General features: G+C 42.4%; 1 protein-coding gene across 2 annotated transcripts in view; it reads right to left on the bottom strand.

Moving 5' to 3' along the window:
- STX18 (syntaxin 18) overlaps window positions 1-26,736 on the bottom strand; it is a 78,179-nt gene that overhangs the window by 2,055 nt on the left and 49,388 nt on the right. For both annotated transcript variants that reach the window (XM_051967028.1, XM_051967029.1), the window contains exons 2-10: window positions 22,123-22,190; window positions 19,921-20,036; window positions 17,838-17,915; window positions 17,633-17,699; window positions 14,650-14,762; window positions 9,642-9,730; window positions 4,218-4,276; window positions 2,987-3,056; window positions 211-291 (exon numbers count right to left, since the gene is read on the bottom strand). In XM_051967028.1, coding sequence (XP_051822988.1) covers window positions 211-291; window positions 2,987-3,056; window positions 4,218-4,276; window positions 9,642-9,730; window positions 14,650-14,762; window positions 17,633-17,699; window positions 17,838-17,915; window positions 19,921-20,036; window positions 22,123-22,190 — 741 coding nt within the window. The remainder of the gene's footprint in view (window positions 1-210; window positions 292-2,986; window positions 3,057-4,217; window positions 4,277-9,641; window positions 9,731-14,649; window positions 14,763-17,632; window positions 17,700-17,837; window positions 17,916-19,920; window positions 20,037-22,122; window positions 22,191-26,736) is intronic.

Genomic DNA, 26,736 nt, shown 5'->3' with positions numbered 1-26,736 from the left:
TTAAGCTCTTAGATATGAACAAGGTACCACGGCTGAATTCTCAGTATCAATACCTGGTATTAAGATGGATGATTATTTTCCAGGCTGGCTCTAACCTTTCCCCAAAGAGGACAGGTGAGTCATTAGGACCTCATTGGGGATGAGTGCAAAGACCACCCAAAACGAGATATCAGGAAATTTGTCCACAGAACTTTCACAATGTTCACCTACCTCCCTTATGTCTTCGTTACCTTCCTTGATATTCTCCGTCGCACCCACAACTAGCTGGTGAATGTTGTCGATTTCAGTTTCCTGTTATAGAAAAACGTTAGACAAATGCATTTTTAAACTGAAAACACATATGTGGACTTCTGTTCTGCTCTCTACATCCCAAGCACGGAATGGCTGAAAAATCAAGCCCAAAATTAGATGCAAGGTGTCTAAATAATTTTCTAAAAGTCACTGATCATTCACATACTTGAAAAAATGAAGTAAAAAGGTGATGAATTGGATACCAGTCTTATGACCACTCAGGATTTCTGGCTAACAGGTCCTCTTCTCTCCAACACAGTTAAACATATTTTTTTATAAATGGACGTCTGTCTGCTTATTTCCTTCAAAAACAGCAGAGATGGTGTTTACCTATCTTCTTTCATTTGCACTCCCTTCTAACTTTGATAATATCTGGTTTGAGAGTAAAACATTTAGCTGCATAATGACAAAGAACATACGTACTACCCATTCTTAAGAACAGCATCGCGACTTGTCATCGCTGCTGCCTTCCAATTATGGTTCTTCAGAGAACTTAAAGCAAAAGCTAGTGAGTTACTGGAAGGCTAGCACTGCTGTGAACTCAATCAACATTAATATTCTCGCCATTTGGGTAAGACAGGCATTTGCAGTCTCAGAAACAAAGGCAGGATATACAAACTGTAAATTTCATGTAATTCTGCAGACACTTAAATACCTGCCTACTGTGCCCACAACACTGTGCTAAATGCCTCATTCAAAAAATCCTCTCCCCCCCCCAAGATCCCTTCTAGGGATCACCCAGACTGCGATAGAAGAGAATTTTAGGGGAAGAAACCTGACAAAAATGAACGTACCACTGACAACTCTTACGAACTGACTGTCCCAAGCAGAAAATTAAATCTGGTGCAGAGAAAGCATCAGACCAGAATCCATACATGATGATTTCCTTAACTAAGCAGTTGTAGCAGTTTAAAGATGAAGGAGGTTGCAATGACTCGTATGTTAGCAATGAAAAAACAACTTGCTAAGCAGATATTTCTGAAGCAATTTGTAGCCACAGAGGGGAACAGCCTTCTGGCTGCTTTTGCACCACCATTCTCATCCCGGGAACCCATGTGTTATCTTTAACTGTTTGTAAGTGACTGGGATTACAAAATGTACTTGAAGATATTCTGTAATTAAGACTTTTCACTAATTATGGCCCCCTCTCAATTAGTGCATGCCTTTCCTGTACTTAATGCACGAGTTAATAGCAGCAATGATTATACACGAAAGGTATAGTTTAGAACAGTATAGCTGGAAAGACATATACCTGTGTCAGTACTCATTGCCTGCAGTATTTATTAACTGTTTTAATAAAGTGACCCTGCACATACTTTTTTAGACTGCAGACATGTAACACATCTAGTTTTCCCACAATAAAAAATTTTAATTTCTGACCATCACAAATCTGAGTTAATGACCTACAATTGTATAGTCTACAACAGGGCAATACTATTAAATTTCTGGTATTAATCTTAACACATAAATGAAATATTATAATAAGTACTATCTGTTTAAACAGATAAATAAACATTTATTTGATGAAGATGAAAACTCCGTTTGTTCCTGAATTTAATGAATGAAATTTAAGAACTGGTTCCTTATTGCCATGTGGCTTAAGGAAGGTCAATTTTTTAGCTAACATTTCTTATGTCAATGTTGCCTACCCTAACAACTAAGAGAAAAGGCATTTTGCTCTTAAGCATCATTAATTTTTTTCCTTATACAAGCTACTATTTATTTTACAAAGACTAATTGTATCACATTTTGCCAACATTTTCATCTTTAAGAAAAATAGTTTAAAAAAAACCTAAAAATGCTAATATACTAGAATAAGCTGCTATGAAACAGTTCTGAACACAAAGAAAATGTAGACTTTCCTTTTACAGAAAATACTAAGTCTGAGCTATCTAGATATACACATACATATGTACATACATATTCATACACACACACATATATAAGGCATCATTAATTTTTGAAAATTAAGCAGCAGATTTATCAGATAAGATTTTCTAAACGACAAAATATTTATCAGATCTTTTTTGGGAGGAGGGGAATCTCAAGGTTTCAGTTACATAGTAGGCAACAAAGTATAAGTGACTCTCAGAGAAAAGGATGACATTTTTTATCTACCCCTTTTGCATTACTAAGCACTATATAGTTTCAGGGGTGAGCCAGACTTATTTATCCAGATTTTGACTCCCATACTTTGTTTGCCCTTGGGTTCTGGATTCATTTCTATTTTGTTAATCACATGCACATGCTCCTTCAAGAGCATTATACCGAGCATTTTATCTTCAATGTGCTTTACTACTAATTAATACTGCAGGCTTATTCTTGCTTAATGTTATTAATCTATCCTGCTGAAACAAAATGTTAGGACATGGGGAGGTATCCCTTAAGACTACTGCTGACCATGGGGACCGTAAGCAGACTGAGAATCGATGGAGTTAAGGGGGTTCAGCCGCTCATTTGGCTCATGATCAACTATTTGATGTGCACCTTGAGTGACTGCGCAGAGGACATGACAGAAGGGTTTCATGCCATTACAGAAGGGCTTGCTTGTAACGTATTAAATATATTATAAAAGAACATTCAGAATGTTATAGGGATTTAACAGTACTAGGAAATGTCAGAAAAATAATGTGCCTAAGAAATGTGAAATCATTTATGAGAAGTACATTCCACCTTTACACAAGGATGTTTTTACCTGTTGCAAAACCTTTTCTGTGAAAATCTCTTGAAGTCTGGAAATTTCGACCACTTTTCCTTCAATTTGCCTTCATAAAAACAAGAAAAGATTGAATACATTTAATATTAATCACAATCTGATTCAGAGATTAAGAAAGATATAAAATCTTAAGAGTTAAAAGAGTTCAAAATCCATAGCAGGACTAAATGTGATAACTTTGCCAGAGATTATGGATTTTTAGTTCCCCTGGCCTCCCCTCCTTCTCCCCGCCGCCTCCAAAAGAAAAAGCCTTTCTCCAGGTTGGAGAAATTCAAAATGGTTAACTATGGAGAGAATGATGGGGAAGATTAATTTAAAGAATGGCTTTAACAGTAACTCTTTTTTTACTCTTTAGTTTTCCCTATCTATGGCAATCTGGCATCTTAATAGTGAAACTGGCATTTTAAAAAATAAAGAGATGGAATATGCAAATATTCTTTCCACTGAATGATCACTTATGAAGTAATGGAAGAACATCTATTTAAATTCTAGCTACATTATTCCAAAAAGTATTAGGAAGACTTTGAATATGGGCCCAGAGTGAACTCTTACACTTGTCATCTGACACAAAAGGCAAATTCTTCAAAGTAAGGGGGACATACCAGCTTTTATGTTCTATATGTTTTGCAAAATACACACTCAATTTCATTTTCCTGACATGCTGTTGACAAAGAGTTGTGATAGGGTTGCACAACTGCAAAAGGTTCCCCAGACTCCATGTTTATTATTTGAAAGATCTGTGGTTTTGGTCAGTATTCCTTCCTCCGGGGAAGAATCTACTTGTTTACACAAATTGCCAAAGCCTGGAAAAAATGTATTTCTTAAACAGTCACCAACCTCCTTCTGCTCATGATCCTTCTTGTACTTAAGCACACTGGTCCTGGAGTGAAGGTCATAGAGTCTATTACTAGGCCTGTATTCAAGGCCTTTTTAGCCAAAATAAAGCACTGGAGGAAAACTCAGTGGAGAGCCAACTTACAAATCATCAGTATTTGGTGCAATCATCAGTAACAATGATTTCTTATAGGCTCTCACTACATCCCCCTCGCTGCTTTTACGTGCTGGCTACTTAGGTCCAAATTCCTTGCTCTGTTGTGGATCATGTACAGTTTCCCATCAAAGTATCACCATGAAAGTCCACCCTCAACTTGCTCCAGAAAACTTCAGAGTATCTTTCTGAAAAACATGGAAGTTGCCATTATCTACATACCTCACTTCATCAAACAAGCTGTTCATCTCCCCCACGAGTCTCTGATTTTCTTGTTCAAACTGGAAAGGAAGCAAACATCACACTGATTTCTATTCAAGGAAAGGAAGGAGAGCGGGATACACACACTAAAACACTGGGTCAGCATTCAGTACCGACGCTTATATTCACTGGGTCAGCATTTAGTACCGACGCTTACATTGGAGAAGGAAGGCCGCACCTGCGGGACACTACAGCAGCTCGAAAAACATCAGTCTAAGTTTAGAAGGTTTTGCCATTTCACTAAAAAAAGGACATGCCCCGAATACTCCCCTTCCTTTCTGCTCCTCCTTTACAATGCAGCCTCTCTCAAAGGCTACAGATGTTCTCTTTGCTGACACATGGGGTCACTAATGAACTCTGCCCTTAGACCTCACACAGTATTTTGTTTTGTACCGATCAGATGCATTTACCTGGACTGAGGTTGCACAGAGTCCTGCAGGGGACTGATTACTGGGTTTGAAATAAGGGGGCACATTTTCTAGCTCTCAGATCCACTGACTTGTTTGTCTCAGACCCATATTTTCAGGCTGGGCTGAGGGGAACTCCCCACTGAGGTGAAAACCCGAGTACTCGGTAGTGTCCGTCTCTTCTAGCTGTTCTATTAGCACAGATGCCGCCCCCCACTGATTCTCAGTTCCTAAGGGGACAGAGGCTCCAGGACATGCAGCCCGTGCGATGGCCGCCCATGGGCAGAGGTTCTACGCCAGGTGGGAGATGAGCAAGAGCCCTCTGATTCATGGCGTAGTTAGGGGCATCTGCCCCAAGCACGGAGCCTGCCCCGGTGGGATGGGCAGACGGGCACCAAGGGCTCCATGGCCAGGGCGGCTGCAGCTGGTCTTCGGAGGCCCCTCGCCATGGCTTTTGTCAGGAGGCGACCTTGGGTGACTCTGCGTCACCTTCATGTACAACTCGCGCCATTACCTGTCAGGCCATTGGTCCTACTTGAAATCAAAGGACAAAGCCACAAGCCCCAAATTGGGGAAAGAAAATGGGTTCTCTCCTCTGTATCTTCACTGCCTTTGCTTTCCTTCACATCAGTCAATCAACAAGCACTTACTATGCCCCATTATTTGCCCGGCACCGAAACACAAGGACAAAGGCTATGGCTATTTATACAGCTTTACGCTTTTACAGCATTTTCATGTCCGATTTCTCTCTGGACCCTCAGCAGTTTCCTTTGGTAGGAAGGACGGATATTACCAAGAGCAGTTTGTAAACTGAGAGGAAAAGGGATTGCACCATTTGCTCAGTGTCACACACAGTGAACACAAGGCAGAAAGGCTTCCCAGGTCCACAGCCAATGCTTTACTGTCTCGGATTCCAAGTTAAGCACGCTGTTTCTTTTTCTGCCCTCAGTGAAAATGGACTATTATGGGTGAACATGCCCTCTATAAGGGCATTTCTAGGGGGATTTCTTGCTTCAACAGATTCCTTGAAAACCAGAATAATTTTCTTATTTTAAAGGTTGTTTTAAAAAATCTCATTTTTTTTTTTTACCATTTTAACAACATTTTATAGTATTTTCCAATGTAGAGACATAACATTTTCAATGAGAAAATGTTTATTCCATTCAAATATAACAGGGAAATTATGTTAGGCCATTACTTATTAACTCAATTAAAATATGTCCTGAGAATCCCTTTGTTAGGCTACATGAACAGCCCTTTGTTAGGCTCTGGCCCGGCAGGCAGGCAGAATCCAAGGACCACCGTGAGCCAGTGATGTCATTTTGGTAGTCCTGGAAAACGAAGGACACCGACCAAGGAGGAAGAGGAAGAGGAGGAGGAGGAGGAGGAGGAAGAGGAGGAGGAGGAGGCTCCTTGCTCCTATGACTGTCACTAGGCAACCACAATCCCTGTCCTACCCTCCACTGAGATCTGTTCCTAGCATAGATGCCCATCACCATCCTCCACCAGCCTCCTGGCAGTCTGTCACTTTTAGTGGTCCGGGTAGCACGCTAAGACCCGGAGTTGAGGAAGCCAAGTTGAGAAGGCCCAGGAGGAGTCCATGTGCTAAGGAAGGAGACAATCTGTACTGACGAGATGCAACAGGAAGGAAAATGCATCTGGGAAGGAAGGAATTGGGACTCTACACACCGCCCCCAGCTCTGTGCCCCCGAGCATGTTGAGCTTCTTCTGGTCCAATAGGTATAAGAGACTTGGAGCGCACCGCTCTCCCCATCTTGTGGTGAGGAAAGGGCTGGGTAACCTGTAAAGAGGCTACAAATGTGGAGGAGCGGCTTTGATCTGGCTGGTCTGGGAGCCTTTAAAGTAGTCTTCTGCAGCCTCCAGCAGTCACTGGATGGACTCATTCATCCCCAAGACTGGAGGCCAATCTGGGACAGAAATAAGCCACAGGTTTTGGAAGTAAAGAGCACAGCCCTCGATGGGCGACAGTGGGCAGTGGGGGTGACCCCTGCTCGGGGGGGCCCAGTACTTTCCAAGTGATCTCAAAGCTGAGGTGTTCTCTCTCCCTTGGCTCTAGAGGCAGAAGGGCCCCAGAACCTTCTTCTGGCCCAATCTCGTCTTTTTAAGTCCATTTAACGGAATTCTGGACTTGGGTGGCCATTTTGCAGCTTTGGTATCTGCTTTAGATCATTCATCTCTTCTGCCTGCAGGATGATTTTTTCTCTTTTGTTCAGGTCCTCAGTCTCTGTCCTTGTGGCTATTTCCCCTCCTAATTAGGTTTATCCTTCCTTGAAGACAGACACGGAGATCTTCTATCTCTGGGAGCCCCTGGGCCATCGCACTGGTCCTGACGGTACTTTGTGGAACTGAACTTAATGAGACTATCACACAGCTCCTTCCTGTTGATTTAAAGAACACATATGCGCTCGCGTGAGCCCAAGATGCTGAAGGAAGTGAAACCGGGAGGCACCGGTGCATGTCACTGCTTCGCGCTGGCCACAGATCTACACTGATCCAGCCAACGCTGCTGCCTAAAGACGTGCTGTCAATGGCCAGAAGTGATAAGAGACTCAATTTGTGACTAGTCCATCCCCACCTTTTCCTTCTTAAACCACCCTCTCCTTCTCTCCACTGCTCTCCTGATGAGTGCTGTGCTCACCCTTCCTCTGCCCACAAGGTGGCCACTTGCAGCTCCTCTGTGTTGGACTGTTCTTTGAGAAATAGTGAATTCTCCCAAATGCCTCCTAATGGCCCAGCTCTGGTCCGGCTTTCCCTTTCTTTGTCCATTTCCCCCCCTTTCCCTTTCCCCTCTCTTGTATTTCCCCTATTAAAGCAAACAAAACGGGACAAACCCGGACCAGGCGGTGCATATTTCTTTCTTGACTTCCTCAAAGACAAGATTCTTGTTTCTTTTCTCACTATTAGAACATAAATACATAGTCATCATTAACCCCTTCCATTATTTCAAGTGTATTTACCTTTCTCATTTCTCTCGTTTTTCCAAGTCTCTCTCTCTCTCTCTCTCTCTTTAATAAAAATCCATTTCCTTCTGTACAATCATAATCAGTTTGTCAGGAAAAGTTATTCTTGATTTTGAATAATTTTTTTGCTTTTTGGAATAACTTATTTCGGGATTTTCTCTCCTTTAAAGTTGCTATGGAACAGCCTTGATGGATCCTCATGGATTTCTTGTTACTTGAACGCCTTATGACGCATGTTCTTATTTTCACTTGGCTTGAGCTTCTAACAGGTCTGGGCAGTTTCCTTTTGTGATTTCTTGAATCATGGTATCCAGTTTGTAAAAACCGGTCCTACTTTTCGGGGAGTGATTCTGGAATTACTGCTTTCCACTCCAATTTTCAGGTCAATTGCTTTTGATGCTAGATATGTGTCCTTAAAACCTCAGTCCTTTGATGTTATTCTACTATTTGTTCTCTAATTGAATCATGGAAAATTTTTTTAAATTACTGAGTCTAATCCTTAGGCAAAGTTTTCAGTCTTCTATTCCCAAGTATTCTGCTTCCAAATCTTTCTAATTTCATTTACCATTTGCTTCGTATTCTTTAAAGAGAAGCTTGGTGTTTTCATTGAGCACATGGAGCCCTGGGCTGGGGCCCGGCCCTCTCCCTTCCAATCTCGCCGCCCAGGTCCACTCCTTGTCTCGTCTTCCCCACATTAGCACGGGAGCCCCTTGAAGGGAGGGAAGTCTCATGCTCTGAGTCCTATTCCTAGCCTGTGGCCCTAACCCACAGTAAGGACTTTACAGATGCCCTCTCTCCATCCCCCAATGTATTCTCCTTTCTGCTTTTTCCTGTGAATTGCTCCAGGTCCTGGTCTGAGGTTCAGGACAAGGCTGAGGCCCTATCCTCACACAGCTCCTGCCAGTCTGGATGGCACTGGTGCTGTCCCACTGTCTGACAGGATGCAGGACTCTGGGCTGGCTTCCAGGAAGGCCGCCTGAACCTTCCCCCACATAGGCACCCAGCACTCCTGCTACCATGACAACACGATGGGGCCCTCCAGATGCATGAGGTGCCCAGGCGCTGCCGCAGCTCTGACAGGCTGGGGATTTGCACCCCATGTGCAACCTCCTGCCCTGCCATTCTCCCGGAGTACTCCAGCCCAGGGGCTCCCAGACTTCTGGGTGTCTTCTTAGTCTTTTAGTCTTCACCGTCTTTTCTGGTGCTCAATTTAATCTGTCCTGGGCAAGGCGTGTTCCGTATCACCACGTTAGTGTGCGGCCCAAACAAATGACCATCGAGCCTGGAGACAGCTTTGTCCTCCCAGTGAGGTGCGCATGGAAGGCCCCAGCACACTCTGGGTGAGGAGACAAGCAGGCTCCCCCTCCTCCTCCCGACTCTGCTGGATCCCAGCGCACTCACTGACTGAATCAGCGCAGAACTACATGTGGCCTTCAACAAGGTGTGGTCCGGACACACACCCTGAGAACCAGGACCAGAGGGCCCACCAGCCCTCGAGGCCTCCTGCTCCCTCACTGAGAACCCACAAGCCCTTCCTCATCTGCGCCAGCACCCATCACCTGGGGAAACAGCCCTCAAAAGGTCCCACTTCCATTTTACCACCATACGTCAGAAGGTCTGATTTCATCAGTTTGGTTCTCCCCCAGCAATGCAGTTCACATGACTACATTTTGTGTTCCTGTCTGAGAACAGCTCATTAATGAAGAGCCTCTCCACAATTAACTCGGCTGTTCTCTGAAGATTGACCATCAGGCCTATGGGGACTCGACGGGCAAGAGTCCAAGGTCACCTCCCTGTCATACTGCCTCCGAGGAGAGAAGATGTAGTACCAAAACCGCAATCAAAATTTTAAAAACCAAGCAGCAGCTTTATCTAAAACATTTATTATCCATCTATTCAGTATAAAAAGGAAACTAGGGTTAAGAGTTTTCACTCAACACTGCATTCTCTTCCTAATATTTGTTAAACATAAATGACAAAATGAAGAATAAAATTACCACTTGTATTTCTTCCGGGGACAACTCATCTTCTCCTCTGCCATCTCCCCACAGGCCAAAGTTAGACTGAGCTGCTGTCACGTTCTTATCTGCAAAGAAAGGACCGACTCAGAACTGCCAACAGTATACAGCCAAAAGAATTTACCGGGAGAGCAGATTAATGCATTTCGAGGGCATCAAATACAGGCATTCATTCAACTTTGTTCATTTTTTCATTGTTTGTGGTGACTGCTCACAGGTACACAATGTGCACAAAATGATTCTCCCATAATTTTTATCTACTCAGATTTTTAAAAATGTATAAAATTTAAAAATCACAATCTTATTAGAGAAGAAGGTTGTTTTTTTTGTTTGTTTGTTTTTTTAAACCAAATGACTATATGAAAACTATCTTTCCGAGGGCTTACTGGGTATCCAAATATATTTTGCACGTATTTTTAATAATCAATTTTAAAATTTATTTTGGCCTCCCCTCCCCCCTCAAAAAAAAAAAAAGAGCTTTTGTTGTTGTTTTAACCAGATCTACTGCTTAGGTCCGACAGCTAGGGAAAGGCTAAACACATTTAATTGCAGGTAAAAAGAAGATAAAGAGAAGCAGAACGGGAGAAGGAGGAAAGCCAGCTTCAGACTCTGGCCGCCCTGATTACCACACACATTACTTATGGAATTATATGCCACAAAGTGAGTCAGTGAGCACGTGCGGAGCGCTTCCTACGGGTGCTCTCTGCTCAGCGCAGAGACACAAAGAAAGGGGGGAAGACCCCAGCTCAAGGAGCAGACACTACGGGCAACACTAGCACGCCAGCTCCCAGAGCACCAATGGAAGGAAAGACTGTGAAAAGATGAAAGAGCACCCACATCTGTCTGACATTTATACCGCTCTTCAGCGACTGAGGAACCATTACATCTCAAACCAACCTTGCTCAGTGACTCTCTAATATGTCAATACCAAATGAGACCCAAAGATAAAAGATAAGAGAAAATCATTTTAGTTTGTTAATCCTTTTGGTTCTGTCTTATCCTGGGAGATGTCCCATCTGCAGCCCCTTTTTCCTTTGATGCAATGAGTGCCTGTCTTTTCCAAATGGACATGTCTTTGAGGCTGATTTTAGGCTACTTTTCCTGCAAATCACGTTTGGGCTGTTCCCTTCTTGGCATTTCTCCATGCTGTGCCATGATTCCCAGGTTTATAGCATGGCTATTTAGGAATATGTGTGAGAAAGATGGGCTTTGCTCTGAGGGAGAAGCTTGTAAGCACAGAACATTTAGTCCCCAATCCAACTTGACCGTCTCTCTTCTCCCTGTGTAATTCTGGGCCCACTTTATTTATCTGCAGGGCCCAGCCAAGGTACCCAAGTTGATAAATGCACTCCCGGAGCAATTTGGAACTATGTTCAAAAAGTTATCAAACTGTGCATACCCTTTGATCCAGCAGTGTTACTACTGGGCTCATATCCCAAAGAGATCATAAACAAGGGAAAGGGACCTGTATGTGCATGAATGTTTGTGGCAGCCCTCTTTGTAGTGGCCAGAAATTGGAAACTGAGTAGATGCCCATCAGTTGGAGAATGGCTGAATAAATTGTGGTATATGAATATTATGGAATATTATTGTTTGGTAAGAAATGACCAACAGGATGATTTCAGAAAGGCCTGGAGAGACTTACACGACCTCATGCTGAGTGAAACGAGCAGGACCAGGAGATCATTATATACTTCAACAACAATACTATATGATGATCAATTCTGATGGACATGGCCATCTTCAGCAATGAGATAAACCAAATCAATTCCAATGGAGCAGTAATGAACTGAACCAGCTACACCCAGTGAAAGAACTATGGGAGATGACTGAAAACCATTACATTGAATTCCCAATCCCTCTATTTTTGCCTGCCTGCACTTTGGATTTCCTTCACAAGCTATTTGTACAATATTTCAGAGTCTGATTCTTTTTGTACAGCAAAATAACGGTTTGGTCATGTATTTAAAAAAAAAAAAAAAAAGATAAAGTGCTCCTTGAACTGCCCTTCCAAATAAATGGATTCTTCCTTCCTTGTAGTTCTCACCATTTAATTACGTGGCTAATCCTTCAGAGCCTGTGGACCTCATTAACTGAAGTGCTGGACTGATATACATTTTGATGAAATAGGGATAGTGTGGTCTACAAATGAGCAAATTTGGTGGACTTCACTTAGTTTCCCTTTTGGACTTTGTATCAAATGTCCTTTGGCACAATTAATAAAAAACTCTTGTTGCATTTTTGCTTTGTGCTTCAAAAAACAAGGGAAGAAATCTTACTCTAAATCCATAGTTTTTAACAAGACAGAGCCATGTTAAAGACCCATCTTTTCATTTATCAAAGAACTAATACATTAACGGGGATGTTACTTGATAAGGAGGACTGCTCTGAGTGCTCACTGGGAGTGTCTATTATATCAAAACAAAATGCCCCAAACACATAAATGATATTAGGGGAAAAACAAACTCTAGTCATTTCAGGAAAAAGGAGGTTAGGTTTAAGATGCTGAAGTGCAGACTGTGTACAACACTGAGAGTTCCCAAGTTAGTCAAGTCTCTTGTGAACTTAAGGTTTATGAGATAAATTAGCTTCTCCACAGAAGGGGCTGAGTCCTTATTTTGTGCACAGTAGATCTGTATCTAAAGCCAGTGTTTCTCATAGAAATGAGTTACTCTTCCCCAGATCATCTCAGTCTTGCCAATTTATTGAAAATGACAATAAGATGGGACTGCTGGGTTGTGGAGGCTTCTGACTTACAAGAGGGGTTATAAAAGAGAAACATTTTGAGAACTACTGTAGATGAAAAACTCCAGGTCTATAATTGACTCACCTAATCAATAATCCCTTTGGAGAGTGTCAGAGTGAAATCGAAATTTTACAAGTTAATATCAATGACAAAGAGACAAAGAAAGTGGAATCAGAATGGGCTGGCAATGTTAAGTGAGGATAAATATTTCTTTAATGCAGCCAGTAGCTAACTGGGTAGATCAAAATATCAGTTTTGGAAAACCAGGGTATTCAAGTGTAATTAAACCAAGCTATTTTTAAAGCATGCTTTTTGCTTCCATTGAACTGAAAATCCTTAGAGAATAATATTTAAGAAAGAAGGCAGTTAAAAATATAAAAAATATAATTTAAAATTTCAGACAAACTGAGTTTAAATTCACAACATTAATTTAATGAATTGTTGTTATTCATTACACATTACAATCTTTAACATTAACTGTAGTTCTATATAACAAGCACAGAGATTGTTTTCTTCTCATTTCCTTCCTATCCCATTGGAATCAATTACTTTTGGGAGCTACCGAAGTTGGCAAGGAGGGGCACAGTGCTCATTAAGAGGTTCAGGCACCCAGAGTGAGCTGATCGCCAGAGTCTGATCATCCTCCCCTAGTGGCTGCCCCTTGTTTTCTTTCACTACCTGTCACCAGATCACTCTTATTCTAACTGGGAAGCTTTCTTTAGAGTTGAAACTAGAGTTAGCTTTTTGAATCAGCAAAAAAGGGAACAAAAGAAAAAGAAAGTTTCTTGCCTTTGGAATGAAAATACATATGACTTTTCTCTCTGCTAATATGAACCTAATTTAAATACATAAGGTACTTAAAAATGAAGTAAAAAATATGGCTGGTAACTAAGTCAAGCTTAAAGTTTGTAAAGGTCATTGTGTTAAATAACTAGGAGTCTTCTTTCTTTTTAATAAAAACAAAGTGCCGCTGATATTTCTGAAACATTAAAAAAAAACCAAACATGTTACATTTACTTTTAAAATTGTAACGTCACATGGAAAAGTTATTCATTTCCATAATTTTGTTTCTCTATACACACAATTTTGAAAGAAAGCCATCTTTCTTTTCCTTCATGACGATGGAGTTGAGAATCTAGACAACCATACTGTGTGATACATACTCCACAACAGGCAGCTGGGACACAAAAGAGAGGCAAATGCAAAGGATGGGTGGCAAGAGAGACTGGGGAGAGGCAAGCTCAGAAACCCGCCAAAGGACCCACATGACGCGGCTCCCGAGCAGCAGGAGGCAGGTGGCCGCTTTTGGAACCTGAATTCCGTCACTGTAATGTTCTTGCCAAAATGTACTGTTCTCTGCTGAAGTTTTCTGGGGTCTCTGGAGCAGCTTTCCTTTCAGTCCAGTAATCACCACAAGTACAGTCAGGAGTTCAAGTCCAAATCCTTTATTGTCTCTTTCCAAGTCTTGTCTCCTTTCCTGGGACCCATTAGCTTTCTCAGAGGCCTATCTCTCTCCTTGGTTCAAGAGCTTCAGCTCCTGCCGCCAGTCCTTTGTGTTCTCTGCCTCTGCCAGCTTCTTGAGGTCCTCCTGAATGTGTCTTGCTTTCCGTGGGGGATGCAGGAGGACCGCCACCACGGTCTCTGTCTTCCAGTTCTGATTCTGGCTGAGCTTGTCCAAGCTATCCTAGGTGTGAATCCTGTGGAACTCTATTAAGTACTAAGTACATGCACTGAACTAGAGAACTGTTAAGCACCATGCTCACCAACCATTGTCTCTATCAATTGCACTGACTTAGCACCTTGTTTCAAGTGCTGGCCCATAACATGTCACCACCTGCCTTGAACAAGATACTATTTTGCTTTAAAACAGATATTAAGAATTCTAAGAGTAATATCAGTTACTGAAATCAGGGTTCTAAAGGGCTTTTCCATGCTTGGAGAGGCCCGGAGAAGCAGGGAGTGAACCCTACTTGAAGGTGAGAGACCTCGAGTTTGTGTTGGGCCATGGGGCTACCTGAGCAGCTTGGTGACCAGGAGGGGACAGAGCCCCGAGGCCCACAGCTCTCCCTTCTTTGCTCCTTCTCAGAACCATAGGAATCTCAGCTTCCTGAGAGGCTCCAGAGGCCCTTCAGGCAGAGCCCCAGACCAGAGTCAGAGGGCTGCAGGGTACCAGTGCAAGACCGCGCTGTCTGGGGATGAAAGGCCTGCAAATTATCAGGAAACTTTTGATAAAATGAATACCTCGGTTTTCCTCTGTGGGAGATTTTTCTTCCGATTCTTCTGAGCTCTGTGAGACTTTCTCAGATGATGAGGATTCTGTAGATTTACAGCTCTGGTCCGGTTCAAGCCTCGACCTACAAATGCCAATAATGTCGTTAATGTTTCCATTTATTTAGTCAGGGCTCGTTCAAAGTAACAGAGAGTAAGACCACAGGCTCCCAGGGCCCCACAAGCACCAACCAGAGCCCGGGTCCTCCCAGGTAACCCAGCAGGGGGCTACTTCTGTCTCAGACCAAGGACTCTGCATGCCAGTGTCACAGGTTTGGTTTGTCAGGGTTATTCTGCTCAAGGCTGCCATTTCCCAGCAAGATTCTTCTCTTGTAGCATACTGATACCAGTCCTGTCTCCCCCTCTTTTGGAGTGAGGGTATGAGCCTCCAACAAGGACTGCTGAAAAACCTGTCAGACCCTGTCACTAAAACATCACTTCTAGAAGCCAAAGTGAGCCCCTTCTACACAGCTGTTAGAGACAGGGTGGGTTTCATGATGAGAACTGGTAAAACTACTGGGTGGCAAAGCAAATATTAGATATAAATTTCATAAAAAGAAAATACAAGTAAATAGTACATTTTCATTTGATGCACATGAAAACGCTAAAGTAAGATTATTTAAATATTGCTAAAATATAAAAAATGTGTCTTAACAAGCACACACTTAATGCCTACTAAAATTCAGTAAAGGAAATTCACTGTAAGATTAATTGACTTTTAAATAAATGGGTCTTTTTATTGTTTGTAGTCTTTTGCTTCCAGAGTATGCTAATGCACCAGATTTCAATTAAAAATGCATAAAAAGCCTGCAATGCAGACTTTTTAAAAAGCACTCCACTTTGTCTAAGTGATAAAAACAGATTCTAATTATCACATAAAGAGTCTACTGAAATCCTGGGGGAAATTACAAATCAACTAGTTGAGGATTGGTTTTAAAAGTCATTTTAAAAAGTCATCACAAAGATTAGTTTATGTTCCATCCTTTTTTAAAACTGATTTAACTAAAGATGGGTCTATCACAGATGCAGTCAGGAGTCTCCACCTGGCCCACATCTGTTCACCACTTCCCACACTTGGGCTTCCATTTGAAATTTTTATCAAATAGAAGAGCAAGGGGGTGGGCAGGGGAAGCTGATCAAGATAAGGAGAAATAGGGGGGGGGGGGGAAAGACCATAATGTCAAAAAAGGCCTTTCAGGTTTGAAACAAATTCAAGATTCAAGTACAGGTCTCCTATTTAATCGAAATAAGCAATGCTTTAGGTCCACTGCACATCATGTGGATGAATTATAATTTCAGATGGAAGTGTTGACTCTGAACACAGGCACAAGGCATTTGAGTAATAAATTATTCATGTTGCTCAATATACAGACTGGATGAAATCATGTTTTTCCATCTTTACCAACCAACATTTTATTCAAAACCTGCTAGGAACATCAGGTACAGAGATATCACCCATGATGCCTGCATCAAAGTAATTAACTATCCAGTTGGAGAGAGAGGACCTATACATAAATTACAAAGAACAATAAGGATGCATATATTAAGGGTTTGGTAAAAGAGCTGGATGGGAAATATATCATAGAAATCTATTTATTTATTTACTTTTTAAAATGAGGATTTATTTTAGTTGACTAATTTTCTTATTTTTATTTATTTATTTTAAAATTTATTTTATTTGAAAAAACAGAAAGGAAAAAAAAATAAAGCAAAACAACAAAGAACATTGTCACGTGCCCAGCAGAACATCAGGGAGAACTGAAAACACATAACAACAAATTACCAGATCAAGAAAGTATATGTATTAGTAGAAGAAATGATATTCATGGATGTGCATTATTTCCTTACTTCCTTGTGAATTGTTCTCTGGTTCTCTGCTGTGCACATTATTTGCTTTATTCTTTTTTCTCCTTTCATAGCCCTACCACTCCCAGGCAAGCTATAATTAAGAAAACATATTTACGTATACATATGGAGATACATGCACACGTACCCACCCCCCACCCCCCACCCCATTCACACACGTCTCCACACCAGGCTTCTCCAGAAGCTGCCCCCCAGCTCCCTGCTTCTCCAGAAGTCCCCAGCCCCAGCATCAGCATCTCTCCCCTGCCCGCCCTGACTCTGCTTCTCTCTGCCTTCTCACTGGCCTGCACGGGCTGGGGGGATAGCGGGCCCCAGATAAATGTCTGCTGAAGTTTCCTGACGGTCACTCAGGCCACAGGGCTGGTTGCCAAGTCTTAACGCTCACTGCCCTCATCTCTGTGCCTTAACTTCCTCATGTAGAAACAGGATTCGTCTTCCTCCAACTACCTCATTGGGTTCTGGGGGAAAGCACTTGGGGAACACAACTAGGACCAGGATGGCCGCTGCTAAGCCGGCCCAGGCCATGTAAGCTTTTACTTACCAGGTGCCAGGCCCTCACTGAACACCAGGGCACACAAGTGGTAAGAGCCCCAAGGTTTTTACCTTGGGGTCTGCCCCAAGGAGCAGTCAGACCACTGCAGCCCCAAGCTGACCCAGTAGCCCCCTAACTGGGTCTGACCCAGCAGCCCCCAGGGCCCTCATTTCATTGGACTGCAAGCCCCACGAGTTCAAGGACGGTTCTCTCTCTCTGGCATTTGTAATCCCAGCCCTTTGCCTAGCGCCTGACACACAGTGAACACTTCAAGCTTTATGGAATACTCATTTTAGAAAAACATCACAAAGAGAAAAATTTTTCTTAAAACAACACTTGCGTTACATGTTTTCTAGAAATATAACCCCCGAAGATTACTACACTTAGTCTAGTTGAAGTGAAGATATAATCAATATAGACAGAATACATGTGTTTACTGCCAAGAATACATATCCCCAACTAAATTCTCAAAACCTGTTTGCTTTCATATTTTTGCAATTAAGAAATTACAGTTCTAATTAGAAAGAAATGCCCATTTCTCCAAGAAAGAATACTTACAATCTTTTTTTATCCACCACACGTTTAACTCGGATCGCTCTCTGCTCAGAATAAATTTTACAGACTCCTGTTAACGAAAATTCAAACAGGTTCAATTCTAAAGTTATCTTTCCTATTCAAAATTATACATAAAATAAGTAAAAGTTGTTTTTTTTTTTTCAAGTAACTGGTAAATGTTAGTTTTATGAGAAACTAAATGAAATACTTTTTAAATAATCTTCAATGAAATCCAAGACTGCACTTCTGTGTTCCTTGACTTGCTGGGAATGCACCTCCTTGTGTGCTGTAATGAAAAAGGACAATACTTTAATCACTTTGCGCTTAATTGCACCAAAAGAAACATTATTCAGCTTCTTCTACAGCAGCTTATTTGAATAAAGTATTTAAAATTTACAATCACAAAGGAAGCTTGTGTAAAATGACATATTACATTTTCTTAAGTATAAGATTTATTGGGCTTTAGAATAGCTAAAGCTTAAAAAAGAAAAGAAATTAAGGTCAAATAATTTAAATATGATCCTCAATTCCAGATAATATTCTGCAGAAGTCTGACCCCATTTGTACAAATATCATCAATCTACTGAGCTGGATGATCCTGATGGGAATCTCTGAGTACAACACTGGATTCCCTGCCAATCTCTGCAGCTTATATGGCTACGGGCACCTTGAGGCCCTCGTGGGTGCCATGGCTGGGAGAAGTCGTCCTTCTAGAGCTTCTTCTAGACTGAGCCTTTCTGAACCTGGCTAGGCTGACACCTTCCAGCTCTGTAAGGAGCACCAGGACTCAGGATCTGTAAACATCCTTTTTGAGAGGCTAGGACCAACATTCTATCACAACCAGGAGCTAGGACTCCAGCAGATTAAACCCTGCTGTTTTTATTCACTCTTCAGTGAATATGAGGCATCCAAAGCACCCCAAAGGGACACCCCAAAAGGCCCTTAAGGAGCTCCCCCTCAATCACACACAAAGCAGCTGGAGAGCGGGTGAAGGCAGGAAGGTGGCAGCATGAGGGAGCATGGGGATGGCTCCCGGTAGAGAGGACTTGAGTAGTCAAGAAGGAGAGCTTGGTCCCCTTTCCTGTTCCTTGACTCTGGCTGCCCCCTGAGTCACCCATTCTGGTCCTGCACAAGCCTCCCAGCTCGAAGATCACTCCTGTGCATTTCCCAGTTGGGGGGCTTCGGGTGAAGCCCCGTGCCCTCTGCTCGCTTCAAATCAGCTGGAGAAGGGAATGGCCCTTTGCTCAGTAAGCACACGGGACATGAGAATTCACAGGATCACAAAGAGCCAGACATGATCGGATGAATCAACAACAGCCCAGGCTGGGCCCTGGGGACCCAAAGAAAGCCCAAAGCCAGTCCTTGTCTCCAGGGAGGCTACCCGCAAGCCACTACAGACCAATATATGAGATGGTGTCAATCCAAAACAATGAACAGAGGGGAAAGCAGCATTAAGGGATGGACAGAGGTTTTTTTCTTTTACATGTACAGAGAAGGTGAGCTTTTATCTGGCGAATTTTAAAGGGCTGAAGAAAATGTGACTTTCATTCTTGACTCTTATTCTGAATTGTATATTAAGTCAAGACCTTCCAGACTCTTGCCCAAATTCACGTTTTCAGTCCCATCTCACACTATTCCCCTTCAAACAATCTTAGGACTTCAGGAAACAAAGGCCCTCACCATTTCCTTCTCTTTTCACCCACCTCAATGCTTCTGCCCAGAATGGACCTGCATAAATGTCCATTTCTCCAATTCTCTCCCTCTTTTTTGGACTGAATTTACCACTTCCTGTAAGTGCAGTTCCTCATGCTCAGAAAAAGCTCGCTGGCCAGGCTGGGTTAGATTAGGTGAGGTGGGCAATCACTGTGACCTATCTATACTTATCATCACAGTGTCCTAGGGCTTACCTTTGTACTTATACTCAAATATGTATTTCTGTGATCCTGCCTGAGCGCTCCAAATTGACAAGAAGGTACTTGAGGACAAGACTGTGCCTGACTTTATCTTTGTTTCCAAGTCAAAGCAGCACAGATGCATCATAAAATTTTAAATATTCAATGTCCTTTTATGCCATCTTTCTCCCATATACTTTTTTTTTAAAAGGTTTAAAAGGTAATCAAATGGCTATAACAACATTTTGTGTCCCAGCACTGAACAGCAAACTCAGATAAGAAAGCCAAAGTAACGAGCACATGCCACCAGATTTCTAAGTGCTTTGAGCACACTCTTTCCCTTAGAGCCCTTGGTTACAAGCCCCGATGTTAAAGAAGGGCTACTTTCAGATACTTCACCTTCTGTTCGTAGTTGCTGAATTGCTTCTGAACACGTCCTCATAAATATTTGGGCATCCTGATCAATCTGATCCCGTTCTGTATCAGTCATCCTCATGTAGTCAGACATAATGTGGCTGGAGGGGAAAAAAAGGTAAAAGTTGCAAACGACAATAAGATTTTAAAAAATGTTTGCAGCGTATTCTTACTGCATAAGAAACATATCTTATTTCCAAACCACTTTTCCTAAAGACAAAGATCTTCATAACAAAAATGGAATAAGGAGGGTATGAAAAGATTAGACAAGGATTGAGAGCTTCATGGACTCTGTGGTCCTGTATCTGATAATTATTATGAATTACAAGAAACCGGCTCTCATGTTTCTCTGATCATAGAAAATACCATAATTTTGGATGTTATAGGAGGGATTTAAAGACCATTTTAGGTAAACAAGATTACAGCTTTCTAAAAATGTCTTGTCAGAGGCATATATAAAATGCTGACAGGAAGGGAAAAAAGTCATTGGTAGTGAGAAACAATTAACATTGGCCTTATGGTTGAAAGGATCTGAGTGAGTTCCTGGGCATTTCACTAAGTCCTTAATTTCTGATCCAAAGGACCCGTGACTTTTACCTTTTGTTATATTTTAATTTTTTTGTGTTCACTGAAGCTCCAGTTCATGGTGGAGAACATCTCTGACAGTTTAGAATTTCCTGGGTGTCTAAGTCAGCTTAGTTCCTGAGTTCAAAGATCATCCATGCTAATTTCCACCCATCTTTTCTTCCACTTGTTGTTGCCCTCACTGGGTCCAAGCCCTTCTTCTCCCTCCTGTGGCTTCCTACACTTCTGGAGAATGATTTTTCCAGTTTTATTCACATGAACAAAGAAATCCAAATTGAGTATTTCCAAAAAGGAACTAAACAACTAGAAGCGACTAGAAAATTATTCACTTCCCCAGTGGACGCCATTCTCTATTTTGTGTTTTTAAAAACTTCCTAAGCCTACCTTAATCCTTGTCAAAAGCCCTAGGAACCAATACTTTGGTTCCCACATGAGAATACAGCATCAATTGCCCCTAAAAAGTGCTCAACAATTTAAGCTTCTCTTTTTCATTAGTCATACAATGCCAAGTCCATTCTTACCAAATGGGAAAAGCCCTAACTGCTTTAGGATTGTTTTACAAATCTTTCACCAGCCTCTCTTTCTCAAAACCAATAGAAAAACAAGAAATATAAAATATCTGAAGATAGGGAAGGGATTTCCTGTTTTAAAAAGAGAACATATTCTAACTCCCACAATATACAAAGTGAAGCTCTTTGTTCACATAAGTATATTCACATAATTTTAGAAGCCTCCTGCTGCCTGTAGCGAAGCACACCGATGTCTGACTGAGCCTGGTGTCCAAGTCCCTGCAATTATCCTCCTTTCCAGCTTTGCTATACATCCCAATCAAACCTGACTCCTAGACGCGTCCCAGCCTCGGCCCGCACTCTTCATCGTCCTCTCCACATCGCCACATTTTGGGGCCTGGAGATTTCACTCTTCACTGATCCTTGATTTGTGTGTGAAATGTCACTAAAGCACAATAGTGGCAGTGTAATTTTATCTCAGAATGGTTTCGATTTAAAATAAATTTTCCAACATTAATAAGTATACCTGGATCTTCTTCCCCTTCCCTTAGAGATAAACAGTATCAGCTAAGATGACAGAAAGGAAAAACAATAAATGCTGTGAAAGCTGTGTGGAAAAACTGGGAAACTAATGCACTCTTGATGAAGTTGTGAACTGATCCAACCATTTGGGAGAGCAATTTGGACCCATGCCCAGAGGACAAACTGTCCGACCCTTTGATCCAGCAATACCGCTCCTAACTCTAGATCCCAGAGGATCAAAGAAAAAGGGAAAATCCCATATGAGCAATAATATTTATAGCACTCTTTTTGTGTTCACTGGTGGTGGAAAAGAATTGGAAATTGAAGGGACGCCCATCAATTGGGGAATGGCTGAAGAACTCGTGCTACCCGACTGTGGCCGGGTGCTGCTGTGCTATAGGAAGTGACTAGCAGGACGGGACCAGGAAAACTTGGGAAAGCTTATCTGAATTAGTGCCAGGTGAAGTGAGCATGGCGACTGGCGGATGATCAGCTGTGACTGGCGTGGCTCTTCTCGATGATACCAGAATACAAATCTGAAGCGGGTATGACGAAAAGACATTTTACTCACCTATATGCATTAATGTAATCTTTCCTGTGTTCCAGAAGAAAGTCTCTCAACTTCCCAATATGGGAAATCTAAAAGAAAAAAGGACACCAGGGGTTACTGAAGGCAATTTTTCCACTGTCCTTTCCAAAATGTACCAAGAGCTGCCTCTCCCCGCTGCAGAAAATAAGGCTGTGTAGTGGATCCTGTATGGGACAAACGTGGAGTGCTCTGCTCAAGGTGACTGCTTCCTAGCCCCCCCCGGGGCTCCCCTGGCTTGCCTTGGACCCCCAGCTCTGCCCCAACTCATCACCTTATGATGTAATCCCTTATCCTTCAAACTCTGCAGTCATCTTGGTGAATCGATTTCAGGCAGCAGAAAAGCGCTGTGCGTTGAGGAGGCTCCTCGGGGCCCAGCTCTTTCCTGACCCCCATTTGGCCCATTTGGGCCATGCTTCACCTCATCCGCAGGCCCCTCCATGGAGGCTCTGCCCAGATCTTGCTCAGGCCTCACAGTGCGCCCTTACCGGGCCGGGCAGCGATTTCTGAGGACGATCCTTCCCTTCCCCGTTCTTGTCCCAAGGGACAAGAGTCGCACTCCTAGCCTCACAGGCCGATCCAAACGCAATGCTGCGGAGGGATCCCTGTTACCCAACGTGGGGACTGGGACCATCCTCACGTCTGTACTGGGGTTAAATGCTTTCCTCTCGGGACTTTTGGGAGATGGTTCTGAGGGGGGCACAGAGGGCCCAGAGCCTCACACTTCATTCAGGAGAAACCCGGGCTCACAAACTGGTGAGTTCTCACTAGCCTAGATGGGCAGGGAATTTGTTAATTCATTGTTGCTGCTGAGATCCAAAGTTTAGAGAAGACTGATTGATTTAGGGAAGAGTGAGAATGAAACAGAAAACATTAGAGATCCCCGTATTTGTGGATTAGAAGCTAATTCTAAAAGTCACTGATCAATTCAGAAAAAGGCTTTGACATGCTCACATCTGGTTCCTCACTGATACAGGGTTCACTCACAGTCCTATTTTGGGTTCAAGGAAGCATTTAACAGTGACAGGTTACACCGTGGGGGGCAGGAGGGTCTGGAAAGGCCTAGTTCTCTGTACCAATTTTTAAAATTACTGGACTGTGAGAGTTAAACCTAGACGGAACCTTGGCCATCCCATGGTCCATCTCGTCGCTCGGCCTTCCCAACATTCGCCCTTGGCACATGAGCAAAGTAGAGCTTGGCCAAAGGAAGCGTCCGGCTCTGGGCCCCAGCGCGCTGAAAGCACCGGCTCTTCTAGCTCCCTTCAGCTGTGCTTAGGAAGGGGCTTATCCCCTCCCTACCCCCAGGCTGACCCTGGAAGAACAAGGCTCTGGAAAACAGGCTGCTCTCCTGGCCTAGGTGGAAAAGTGACTCTGAGCCATGAGTCAGGTAAGGTTAGACAGGCGATAAAAGACCATGGACAATTCTCCATGCCACAATCCCAGTCCAAAAGAAGACTAAAGCAAAAGTATACAACAGGCCTGCCTTAGTCACTGCAAACTCACGTTCACACTGAAATCAGGGGGCAAGAAGCTCCGGAAATGGATCTGCCCAGAGAACGTCAGCGAGAGGATCCTGAGAGAGGAGAGAGACAATGGCCTCTGGGAGCCAGTTTTTAAGGTTTACAAAATCCCCTATTTATATATGGAGGGGTACGTGTGGGTACGTGTGCGCGCACACACACACCACCCTATGATGCAGATGATAAAGGAATTCTCACCTTACCAGTGGGTAAGCTGAAACTATTAAATACCAGAATCGGCAGCTATCAAGCTGGAGCACATCTCTCACAAGACAATCGCCTCCCAAAGCCAGTAAAGCATCCCGAGCAGTTGACGAGCACACCTTTCTTGTCACAGCAGCAGCCTGACTTGCTAAAAACCACCAGATGACAGGATTTTTGTTCTCCTAGCCCAAAGAACGAATTGCCCATGAAACACTGGGCGCTGATGAGCGTGATTTACCTTTGCAAGAAGCTAGTTTTGTTTAAGACGAGAGCCCAGGAGGCCTCCATGGACTGTTGCAGAATATTCCCTTTAACCCGATATGATTATTTTCAATCAATCAACAGGCAAAGCGGGAAGCTGGGTTTAGGGTGTCACCGGAAACACAGCAACAGCAACCATTGTAGTCCTCACACTTGGAAACTGACAAACACACTTTTACAGGTTTAAAGGTTCACATCACCAACAAAGCTCTTTATAGTTCATGAAAGACAACACGAATTTAACCCTCCTCATCTAAACTGATAAATAAGCAGCAGCGGCTAACATTTTAAACACAACTTCATAACGTCAGAGAACCATACATTTAGAACTGAAAGGAAATCTCAGAGTCACCCAATCCAACTCTTTCATTTTACAGAGAAAAGAAACCTCAAGTACAGTAAATTACTATTCCAAGGTCATACAAAGAGTAAATGGACCCGTGTGACCATGAAGGAAGGGCACAAGGTGCTAGGAAGGGATTCAGGAAGACCTGAGTTCAAATCCAGCCTTAGATACTTATTAGTTTTATGACCCTGACAAGTCATTTTAATATGTCTGTCTCAGTTTCCTCATCTGCAAAACGAGGATAATAGCCCTTATTTTCTAGGACTGGGAGCACGTAATGAGTGCTATTACTAGCTATTACTATTATTGTAAAGCCTGACCATGGGGTTTCATAACTAGTTCCATATCTACCACTAAATCTCTCCCCAGTCTCTCTTACATTGCAGTCTCACATCAAGTGCTTATGGGACATTTTATATAAGATATGTCACAACCATCTCAGACACCCTCCAAATAAAAATCACCACCTTTCCCCCTCACTGCCCCTTACTTGACCACTTTCCTTCCAGTCACTCAAGATGGAAACTCTGATAGTCTTTTTGACTCCTCAATTTTGCTCAATTGCAGCTATTCTCTGGGCCCCCACATCCTGTCATTTCTAATTCCATATCTCTTAAATCTGTGCCCTTCTTTCCACTCACACAGAGACCCTCACGATCCCCTCTCACCTGGACTGTGTAAGACATCCTAAAGACGCCACCTGTCTCAAACTGTTCTCTGTCTAGATATCTGTCATTCAAACAGTGGCCAAAAAGTGCCAGTCAATGGCCCTCCTCTATTCAGCCTACTCCTGTGACTTTTTATTGATGCTAATATCAAAGAATTGTTTCATATTTTAAAAAATGGTAATTTTAAAAATTAAATTAAATTTAATAATATAATAGTAGTAAATAACTATATGGATATATTTTCTAAATGAGTAAATACACACATCTTTGGGTGCGTGATCAAAATTTTATTTTGGCGATGATCAAGGTGAGTGACCATAAAAGTTTGCAGATCACTGTTCTAAATGATCTATTTGGTAATCTAGCAAATTATTTGGAAGGAGAAAAATAAGACAACCATACTCTAGGTGGTTACTATCACAAAAAAGCATATGTATTACTTTTGTAAGTAATCAAATTTTGACCATCAAATATCTACAAAACAGCATTCCACATGATAGATTTTTATTTTCTATACAGAATTCACACATGCTTACCGTCAGCACTGCAAATGTTAACATTTTTATTACAAGTACATGTAAAAACAATATTATTTGACTCATCACAAACCTCATATCACTCAGGCATCTTTAGAAAATAGGCATATTTATTGTTCATATACCTCAAAGGATTCTGGGAAAGTCTGAAATAACAGAGATAGCAGTCAACATCTAGGAGTAGATTTGGGAGATTATTAAGTGTTTCAAGTACACTTGAATTGTTCTCCATTACATCCGATCAGTGTCCACCTATACGCTATTGCTTTGGAACTCTGAACTGTTTTTCAGAAAGAAATTAACAGGAAGGACTTCAAGATCACATGAACAACAAGATGGAGGTGGTGGACTATATATTTTTTCTGACCCCCATGACATCTTAAACCCCTCCAACACAGAAATCATATACCACAGTAAGAAATGATGTTTGATAAATGTAAACAGTTAAGCTTTTGAGATAAAAAATATCACTGGGATTTTGGGCGAGACGCCTTTCTCGGCCTCGGCTCTTTCGGCTATAGAATGGGCACGCATCTGCTTCCCGGGATGATTGTGGGACATGCCGTCCCTCGCTTAGTAAGTGCCCAACACGCGGCGGGCACAACATGGACCTTTAAACCCCTCACCCTTCCCTCACCTACTGCTGAGGCTGTATACTGACTATAGGTATGAAAAGCCCAGAAAAAAACCAGCAAAGTCCTCTCACAAGTTCAGCACCAGAGAGATGTTTCTTGTCAGGGAAAACCAGACCAAGTGCATCACTGCCTGCTAGTGGGACCGGGAACTCAAACTTCCCACAGCAGACGGGCCATCCATCCTTAGTAGATGTGGGCGTCCTGTTTTTCTGCTTAGAACAGCCCTTAGAACAGTACACCTGCACACATTGAGTGCTTTTTCACCGATCCATCCAATCAATCTCATGACCTGTAAAACGAGGAGCGCTACCTGAGCTACAACCACTATGATGTGAGGAGAGCACTTAGGAAACAACAAAAGTTTTCACTTATAATTCTATCCCAAAAAGGAAAGGAGGCTAAGTCTGGCCCGATCTGGAGTAACAGGGA

This window comes from Antechinus flavipes, chromosome 6 (genome assembly GCF_016432865.1).
Source record: "Antechinus flavipes isolate AdamAnt ecotype Samford, QLD, Australia chromosome 6, AdamAnt_v2, whole genome shotgun sequence".
Lineage (NCBI taxonomy): Eukaryota > Metazoa > Chordata > Mammalia > Dasyuromorphia > Dasyuridae > Antechinus > Antechinus flavipes.
Note: the sequence above shows the minus strand (reverse complement) of the source record. Positions and strands in the feature narration are given on the sequence as shown.